The sequence below is a fragment of the Lactuca saligna genome, chromosome 4 (genome assembly GCF_052625555.1).
Source record: "Lactuca saligna cultivar CGN05327 chromosome 4, ASM5262555v1, whole genome shotgun sequence".
Lineage (NCBI taxonomy): Eukaryota > Viridiplantae > Streptophyta > Magnoliopsida > Asterales > Asteraceae > Lactuca > Lactuca saligna.
In genome coordinates this window covers 126599981-126610118 of record NC_136420.1, presented here as the reverse complement: position 1 = coordinate 126610118, position 10138 = coordinate 126599981, and the positions used below count along the sequence as shown (strand labels likewise).

Below are 10138 nucleotides of genomic sequence, written 5' to 3'. Positions count from 1 at the left end.
TAAATTAAAAAAATCATTAGAATAGAACTATAAAGTCAAAACAATCTTTTATTAGGATCAACGATGTGAAAAGCCTTCGATTAGGATTATGAGTGTGATGATTAAACTAATTGTTAACAATGTTTACAAATTATAGAATTAGCCGATTAAGAATTATAACATTAATCAATAATCTAGCTCAATGCATGATTGAAAAATTGTGTGTGTCTGCATGATCTACATAATCATCCTTTGATTGTTTTGATTGCACGTCCGTCTCCTGGTAAGTGAGGATTAATGAATTATACACTACTACAAAATAACACATAGAATACTGTTAAAACGAAGCATAGAATACGGTTTTGCAACCGTACTCTATAAGGGGGGTTTCCTATTCGAACATGTAATACAATACGGTTGTAAAACCGTACTCTATAATCATCATATAATACGGTTTTCTAGATAATACAGTACGGTTGCAAAACCGTACTCTACAATCATCATAAAGTACGGTTTTTTAGATAATATGATACGGTTGCAAAACCAATACTCTATAATCATTATAAAATACGGTTTTAGGGTTTTTTAAAAATAGCCTTATTCTTTAACGAAACACATAGAATACTACTTTTTCAATGTAACCGTAATCTTTTTAAAATATTTTAATCTACAGTTTCTTATTGCCTAAGGACATTCTAAATAAATATATTTCATAAATTAAACATAATAATTACAGTTTTCTATAAAAAAACATGTCTATAAATAATTTGTACACAAACATATCATGAACAATCAGGATGTATATAAAAGTCAAAATAAAAGCATGATTAGTCATTAATTTCTAAAATTAACAATATCCAATTCAAACATAATTTGCAATAATCCAAATTTATCCATCCTAATCAACAAAAGTTAAATATATAAAAAGACAAATAGATGCATCTAGTAGATGTCAAACTCCATAATTTCAGCCACATACCTGCCACATAAGAGAAGAAAAGAAACTAAAAGTTGCAACTAATGGAAAAAAGAGAACATATAACTTTCATGAGAAAAAAAAAAGAGATAACTGCAGGAAATAGCAACATAGTTTCATTTATTTGTTTATTAAGACATCCTACTATCATTTCTTCCTATTGTTATATATCACATAATAGCAAGATCCTCCAAATTCAAAGTTTTTTTTACAATATATATTTTTCGTAGTTTAATGTCCTAATAAGATAAAGATTTGAAAGTACGATGCTACAATAGGTTCATTTTTAAAAGTACAATGTCTTCATGAGTTTTTTTAGGTACAATGTTGTATAAAATTAAATGTAAGTGCAATGTTATAATAATCAAGTACATTAAAGTAAAATGATTTAATAAAAAAATTAGGTAAGAATAACTAACCTTTCAAAGGGGAACTTGACTCAAATACTTACTCTCGAACCTTGAACTCCACATAACGATGATTTCATTTAACACCCAATCCGGAAACGGATTTTTATCGTTCCAGTTGCTCTATATATAAGTTCAAAAATAAATTATAACTTAATAAATAATTTTTAACATATTAGACAAATTGCACAAAGATTTAAGATACATACTTTGTTTGGGAATTCATATTGTCGAGTCAACACGAACTCAAACATCCATCTCATGACATAAAAACCGCACTCCCAACCTAATGGTTGTTGGTTGCACTACAAATTTGAACAATAAAGGATTAAAGAACTTTACTTTGAACCTAGGGTTTTGATCCAATGATGGAACAGGTTCCGTGTTCCAGGTAACAGTTTTTAATAAAAAAAATAAAGAAGAAGCAGATTCAGGGTACCCATGAAGTACTTTTTACCTCAACAAGTGTCCAATTCATTGGATGTGTTGTCTCGATATCTTCTTTAAGACTTGCAACAGCCCTAAAATGAAGATTAGAAAAAAATAAATAAATAAAAAGCCATAGAAAGAAATAACAGTCGGATATACAAAAAGATTTCTTACTCTTCGACATATTTCACGACTATGTAGTTCTCCACGGCCTTTTCATTCGAATTTTTTAGGGAATCCAAGATATACCCTGTGCCTTTGTTAGGGCAGATTACTAGCAGCGTCCAATGTAATCTAGTAATGTTAATACATTTAGTATACACAATAAAGAAATAAAGCCAATAAAAATGAAAGCAGTAAGATTAAATACCCTTGCCAATAGGGTGCGACAAAAAACTCTTTGTCTTCATGGACGCGCATTGCATCGACAATGTAACTTACAACACCCCCACCATTTGACTCGCATATCGTTGCCTGAATCTCACTCGGGGAAATGAAAGCACATTTGTTCACTTTATTCCCACCATGTGTTTCAAGCATTGAATGTAACATGCTACAAACCAAAAAATATACATTATAAATGTAAATACTATAAACAAAAATAATTTAAACATTGTTGTTTGTACTTACATTTGAAACCAAGTTATGACACTAATATCAAGCCATTGTTTATTCAACAGGCGTAAAATCTCCTCGGGGTAAATGTATGTTTCAATTTTCTGAGCTCCAAGGATCCCTGGTTCGGCTTCAACATAAATCGCATCACCAGGAGCTTCACGATTCATCAAACGTTTATACATTCTTCTCATGACCAGGGGCATTTTTTCTAGCTCGACTTGCTTATTAGAAGTATGTGGTATCAAACTTTCCTTTGCTGGCTTGATCTTCTTCATAACACCCTTTGAGATTGCTGGCACACTCTTGGTTATGCGAGGTTGCTTTGTTTTTGTATGCACATTAAAAAATTGTTTGATTATCACACATTGGTACAATTTAACATATATGCATATAATAACTAATAAGGTTTGAGAAATTACCGGGTCGGTAGCTACCGGTAGAGAGGAACATCTTTTATCTTGTTCAACATTTAGGTTGACCTGTGAGGGCTGTTAACAAGTTAGATGTTTGCACAACTATTTATTACTCTAATACTAAACAATGTTAACGATAATTCTATGTACCTGAATGATCTTAATTGCATTCCTTGGCCACTGAACTATACCATGAAGCGCCTCATACAGCTTACTCGCTTCTTCGGTCGAGACAGGAAGAGGGATACAATCATATTGATCATAGATCTTGTCTATGGATACCTTCAAATGATTTGCATTTAAAGGAACTGAATGTATTTGTCCATTCCCATATGGAAAGACCATCCCTTTTGCACATTTCTGGTTCATCGCGCCGTATGGTATCATTAACTCGCAAGTAGTAGGAGTCTGCAAACATATAATGTACATGTTAATATATGATCAAATATCTTGTATATAAGAAAAAAACAGATGATTACCTTTATCCCATCCAACTCATCTGATACAGTAGAGACGACACTATTTTTCTTCAACACCGGACTGGTAATGTGTCTGCCTTCATTTTTTGAGAGAAACCGATGCATATATGTTTTCATCTCTTCAATCTGAGCATTCATCTCTTCTATCTTGGCTTCCATTTTGGCCTCCATCATAGCCTCTACCTCGATCCTCATCTTCTCCTTCATATCTTCAAAGGTATTTTTATCATGGCTCTTCCTTTTTTTCTTATCAACCCTAGGCATGGATTGTCTCAAGCCAACATTGTGCCCAACAGCCCTCGTACGACCTGGATGCTCGGGTCCTAACACCTCTGTAAGCACATCTTCTCCAGGTCCAGGAAACCAATCTCCATGAGATAATTGGGTATCTTTTTCAATCTGTTAGTCCAAATAAAATTGCAAGGGTAGTTAAATTCTAAATAGTTTTAAAATAAATGATAACATTACAAAATGAATACTTAACTTACCAAGTCAGATGCCAAGGGGTAGAGATTAGTAGGTAACGAGTACATCCCTGTGGGATCACGTTTTAACCTAGCAAGGATAAAATTCCTTGCACGTTCACTTCTTATATTATGGAACTCTGTTGAATTACCAGACTCCATCTCCTTTTCCCATTGAGGTTTCATACCACGATAACCACGTGGGCCTATCCGTGGTGGATACTTATTCAACCTTGCAGTCTCTGTAGCTTTGTTGCTTATTTCCTAGAAAGAAGTAGCAGAATTAGAAACATTGCAATATCCTATTATCATATAAAGAGGGGTAAAGTGAGCTAAACCTGGAAGCTCGGTGATGTTTTGAGTTGAACAAAAGCGTTCCATGTAGGCTCATCCAGGTATGGATATTCAGATACTGGATTTCTACCCTTCTTTAGGTATTCGTTAACAAGCCTGCTCTTGTAAGCCTTCCATGCCTGATTGCAAATTTTTAGTACCTGTTTTTTGTGGCTATCATCTTCTATATTCCAATGTTTCTGTTTTTTTTACAATAAATATTAGTAATATATATATATATATATATATATATATATATATATATATATATATATATATATATATATATATATGAATGTATCAATTAAATGAAAGTATAATTAACAAGATCACACAAATACCTTAATGTTTAACCACAGTTCATCAACTTCAGCCTTAGGAACTTCATCCCAACGCAATATGAGGATAGAAATCCTCGTCCTTACCATGACTCCACAATAATTGCTAAACTGAGATTGGGTAGCTCCGATATTTTGGCCTAGCTCATCAAATTCAATTTCCAAATCCACTTTGTTTCTCGGGTTTCCCCTTATCAGTGTCACACTTCTTTTTTTCCTTTGTGGTTGATCCATTGTATGCCTACAAAACCAAGTAACATAATTTCAGATATGCATATTAAGGAAGTTATTGTTAATGTGTATTATGGTGAAGAAAAAGACAGAAGTTGAAATAGGTGTATGATGATGATTGTTGGCTTCTTCAAATTGAGAAGTCAGCATGCTAACTTCAGTTAAATATCCCCAGAACAAGATATTTGTTAGGAAAGTTTGTGAATCCCCATTTTCTGTTGATTCTTCTTGTGTTTGACGAATTTCAAACAAATACTCAGACTGAAATTTCAATCTGATCGGAAACAGGGTTTCTGCACATAGGGGAAGTTGAATGTGAATGAAACCACATATCAATGCATCATTCAACATGAAATCCATGGCTACAGTAGAATTCTGAGTTTTTTCTCCTTCATCGAGCTCTAATATACAAACAATACACGGTAATCCATCTTTGAAGTCATTTGGGTCGAACCGGAATACCAATTCTCATTTATATTTTCTGTAACAAAATACTACATCGCTAACTTGAAAGTGCGAAGTTACAATTTGTTATATGCACAGAAACCAGGAAAGAAAAGAACTTGAAAAAGTTTGATAGTATGACACTAATTTGTGCCTGTATCTTGGGTTTCGTTCACGAAATGGGGGAAAATGATGATTAGAAGAATTACCTGTTCTCACAAATCGATTGAACTGCTCTTTGCTTTCGTCCCTGTGGTATGCTCTTCGATGCTCTCAGAGAATTTTCTTTGATCCGTCAACTGCATTCTCAAGTGTTAAACCCTAAAATTGAATTTAGCGGGGAAAAATGCGCGCCTAAAATTGCTCCTACCATGATCTAATGGATCATGGGGTACTAATTTCTCGAAAATTAGCAGTGTTTTCCTCAGCATTTTGATCGTGGAGCAACTGAAACTCACACCCATTTTTATGTGATATTGAAAAGAATATTAGGATTTAAGAAAAATTATGAGTACCTTTGGCATATAACCATCGGTATACTCATAATAAATAAAGGTGTTAATTAATGATTATAAAAGTAATAAATATCGTAAGTGTACGTTTTCCTTTTTTTTTTTTTTCTTCTTTTTTTAATAGCCAAGTAATCCTTATACTATATCTATAAATATTAATATTGTAAAGGTATACATACATATCTACATGCATACACATAAATATTTATAGCATTTATAAAGCTTTTTTTAACGTAGTTTACTAGTGCAATGAAAATAATATAATATTTTAACCAAAAATACTAGAATTATTTATAACTTACCAAAATTCTAAAAATAATTTGAATCATGTTCAAGCATCTTCCATTATTTTCCATTTTAATGTCTTTTCTCCTGACGTGTTACTGTAAAAATACAAATTGTAATAATTGTTATTATAAAGTACTAAAAATTTATAATCACTTTTTTTAGTTTCACGACAGATAAATAGTTTATTACCTTTCTTGCTTTCCGTTTGCGTTTTTTTGCAATCCATAATCCTTCATTGTGATCTGATCTTAAATAAGCAGTATCATCAATATCGACATTTGTAGATGGGATACCGATAGAAAATGGGGGTAGTTCGTCAAACTGATTGTATTCTTCCTCGTCCACTACATTTTCAATGCCAACTATACGTCGTTTACCATGCAAGACAATCTGCCATGTCGAATCTTTTGGGTCCTCCACGAAGAATACTTGGGTAGCTTGTTTTGCTAGGATGAATGGTTCAGATGCATAACCGTCTGTGGAAAGATCAACAAGTGTGAAACCGTCGTTGTCAATTTTAACACCTTGTCGATTGTCGACCCATTTACACTTCAACATTGCTATAGCAAAGGAATTATAATTCAATTCCCAAATTTCTTGGATGACACCATAATAAGAATTTTTAGCAATCCTCGACCTTGTTTCATGGTTTGTGCTATAAAATTCTGTCGATGATGCTATTAGCGTCACCCCGCTATTTTGATGCGTACTTTTATCATCTTGCTTCTTAGTATAAAATGTATACCCATTAATGTCATAGCCTTGGTATGTTGCAACAACATGTTGTGGGCCGTTCCCCAACTCCACTACTAATGGATCCATGTTTTCTCCCCCATAACTTTGTTTCACCTTGTCTTTCAACCATTGTGAAAAAGTTTTATTATGCTCAGTGGTCAACCATCGATCACTCTTATTTTTATTTTTTTCTTTTAATAGTAACTTGTGCTCATTTATGTATGGAGCAACCACTGTCATGTGTTGTAAGACAGTAAAATGTGCAATGTGGAAACTATTTCTGTCTGGAACCACCATTTTCAATCCAACTGTCCCAACCCCTTCAAGTCTTCCCTCGTGTCGAGAATGTGGAACCCCTATACTTTTCACACCTTTTAAATAGCTTGTACAAAACTCAATTACCTCTTCTGTGGCATATCCTTCAACAATACTGCCTTCTGGTCGATGTCGGTTCCTTACATACCCTTTTAAGAAACCCATATATCTCTCGAATGGATACATGTGTCGTAAGAATATCGGACCACAGGCCTTAATTTCTCTTACAAGATGGGATATTAGATGAACCATGATATCAAAAAAGGAAGGTGGAAAATATATCTCGAGTTGGCAGAGAGTGATGATAATATCACGTTGCCATGAATCTAACACCTCGGGGTTAATCACTTTCGAATGAATCATGTTAAAAAATAAACAGAGCTTTGTGATTGCATGTCGGACACCGTCTGGCATTATTCCACGAATTGCAATGGGAATCATATGTGTCAACAGAACATGACAATCATGAGACTTCATACCAAGCAATTTCAAGTCTTTCATTGACACCAACTTCTTAATGTTAGCAGAATAGCCGGATGGGACTTTCACCCCGTGCAAACATTTACAAAATTTGGTCTTCTCGGCCTTAGACATTGTATAACAAGTTGGTGGTAGATACGTACGCTTTCCATCACTCTTAACAGGTGCAAGTTCCGGCCGAATTCCCATTTCGACCAAGTCTTCTCGAACTTTGATACCATCCTTCGTTTTCCAAGGAATATTCAATAACAAGCCTATCAAACTTTCAAAAACATTTTTCCCAATATGCATCGGATCAAGACAATGTCGGACTTCCAAGTGCTTCCAATATGGCAACTCCCAAAAAATAGACCTCTTCTTCCAAATATTTTTTGGAGGCTTCTTACAACACTTTCCAAACATAATGTTCAAGTCATTAACTCGTGATAATACATCTTCTCCCTTCATTGTTGGTCTTGTCAATCTGTCTTCAATTTTACCATCGAACAAATGTTTTTGTGTACGATACACATGTTTTACTGGAAGGGACCTTCTATGACCCATGAATACATTCTTCTTACAATTTTTTAACCATAATGAGCATGTGTCATCTTCACAAATAGGACATGCCTTTCCTCCTTTTGTAGTATATCCTGACAAGTTTCCATATGCTGGAAAATCACTTATGGTGCAATAAATCATCGCTCGGAGTTGGAAAAATTCCTTCATGTAGGCATCATATACTTCTACACCTAAGTTCCATAATTCCTTCATATCATCAATTAATGGAGCCAAATACACATCAATATCATTCCCAGGTTGCTTCGGACCTTGAATTAGAAAAGTCATCATGATATATTTTCGTTTCATGCATAACCAAGGTGGAAGATTATAGATGCATAAAAGTACCGGCCATGTGCTATGGCGACTACTCATACTTCCGAACGGATTAATTCCATCTGAACTAAGTCCAAACCTAATATTTCTAATCTCCTTACCAAATTCTTCAAAATTGGAATCAATATTCCTCCATTGTGGTGAATCAGCAACATGTCTCATATTTTCATCTATTATACGATCTTCAGCATGCCAACGTAATAGTTTGGCTTCTTTGGCATTCGTAAATAATCGTTTAAGTCTTGGTATGATAGGAAAATACCATAATAATTTAGCAGGGGGGCCATTCTTTGTCACATCACTATTTTTTTCTGTTTCGCTTTCTCGCTTATACCGCGATGTTCCACATGTAACACATTCATGTAGGTCAGCATACTCGTTTCTATAAAGGATACAATCGTTTGGACATGCATGTATTCTTTCAATTTCCAAGCCCATTGGGCACACCAGTTTCTTTGCTTGATATAATGAATTAGGTAACTCATTTTCTTCGGGAAGCATTTCATGCAATATCTCTAATAGGCTTGTGAAACTCTTATCACTCCAACCATTGTTTGCTTTTAAGTTAAGCAACTTTAGCACAGCTGAAAGTTTGGTAAATTTTGTACATCCAACATACAATGGTTTTTCAGAGTCTTCAAACAATTGTTGGAATTTTTGATGATCTTTTTCCGCAACATTATCCTCCAGATCATGCAACATGTCATCTAAACCATCACAACTCTCATTATCCAAATGATCACCAGCCTCATCATGACTACACTCTGGCGCAGTTGTATCATGATCAATTAACAGTTCACCATGTCGTGACCATCGTGTGTACCCAGTCATAAACCCCTCACATATTAGATGTTCTTGTATTATTGCAGAATCATTAAACTTATGACAATTTTGACACTTTTCACAAGGACACCAGATGTGACTTTCTCCTTTATTCTTCCGATTATCCTCAGCTACTTTAAGAAAATCAAGCAAACTTGCCAAATATTTTTTGCTAGCACGTGGTATTTCATACATCCAAGTATTGCGATCCATCTGGAATTTAAATAATAAATTAACAAGCAATATGATGCATGCATAATATACAAAATGTTATTCCAAGTGGCAAAAATGCTAAACCACTTTTTTAATATTTTTTTTTTGTCTATGTGAACATGAATTAAGATATTGACTACTTAAGAAGAAACAAACAATATTTCACTTAAACTCTCCATATTTGACTAAAATAATCAACTCTATCTTATGGAAAACATACATGACTTTATTCTCATTTATTTAATTCAAATTGCATCCTATAAACCATATCCATTTTAATAGGTTATTATGTAGTGGAATACATAACTAAATAAAAAACAATGATATCGTATATTATTATTATTATTATTATTATTATTATTATTATTATTAAAAAACAAAATAAATTAAACAAATACAAAAATGCTTCCTGAAAATAGGGGTCAAATAATCTCACTGCTGTTATTTTTATTTATATTTTAAATTATAATCTTTTCTTAATATTAATATATTATTTTTTTTACTTATAATATATTATACTAGGCCTTCTAGAGTACCGGCAACGAACCTTATCGTCGTCTAGCTAGCTACTAACCACGAATATGAACACCACCTTGATTCTCTCATTGTGTTGACTTGGAGCCACAATTGTGGTCTCTCGTGCTTCCCGCCACAACCAATCTTCTTCTCTATTCCTCTCTTCTTCTCTGTTGTAGGTGAAATCGACCACCACCACAATCACAGTGTGATGAGTATACCAATTTCGTTATGGAAGGAAGGTGGAAGTCGATGATGCTAAGATGGTGG

At 33.8% G+C, this 10138-nt stretch overlaps 3 protein-coding genes across 4 annotated transcripts; all 3 read right to left on the bottom strand.

Annotated features, from left to right (window-relative positions):
- Positions 1 to 779: 779 nt before the first annotated feature.
- LOC145042777 (uncharacterized) lies at positions 780 to 5613 on the bottom strand. 2 transcript variants are annotated; one of them, XM_078991248.1, is made up of 14 exons: positions 5321 to 5613; positions 4440 to 4677; positions 4104 to 4298; positions 3790 to 4029; positions 3302 to 3700; positions 2973 to 3230; positions 2829 to 2897; positions 2422 to 2729; positions 2162 to 2344; positions 1966 to 2085; positions 1820 to 1883; positions 1572 to 1667; positions 1375 to 1485; positions 780 to 958 (listed from the first exon to the last, which is right to left on the bottom strand). In XM_078991248.1, the coding sequence occupies exons 2-13, from the start codon at positions 4668 to 4670 to the stop codon at positions 1378 to 1380; spliced, it is 2271 nt and encodes a 756-aa protein (XP_078847374.1). In that variant the 5' UTR covers positions 4671 to 4677; positions 5321 to 5613; the 3' UTR covers positions 780 to 958; positions 1375 to 1377. The 2 variants fall into 2 exon arrangements, with proteins under 2 accessions (XP_078847374.1, XP_078847375.1); XM_078991249.1 differs by having other exon boundaries at positions 2829 to 2888.
- A 312-nt stretch (positions 5614 to 5925) lies between these two features.
- LOC145038801 (uncharacterized) lies at positions 5926 to 7247 on the bottom strand. Its single transcript, XM_078987041.1, has 2 exons — positions 6101 to 7247; positions 5926 to 6006 (listed from the first exon to the last, which is right to left on the bottom strand). Exons 1-2 carry the CDS (start codon positions 7211 to 7213, stop codon positions 6004 to 6006), a joined length of 1116 nt encoding a protein of 371 aa, XP_078843167.1. The 5' UTR covers positions 7214 to 7247; the 3' UTR covers positions 5926 to 6003.
- Positions 7248 to 7271: 24 nt separating this feature from the next.
- LOC145040128 (uncharacterized) lies at positions 7272 to 9352 on the bottom strand. Its single transcript, XM_078988105.1, has 2 exons — positions 7339 to 9352; positions 7272 to 7294 (listed from the first exon to the last, which is right to left on the bottom strand). The coding sequence occupies exons 1-2, from the start codon at positions 9350 to 9352 to the stop codon at positions 7272 to 7274; spliced, it is 2037 nt and encodes a 678-aa protein (XP_078844231.1).
- Between the last annotated feature and the right edge of the window lie 786 nt (positions 9353 to 10138).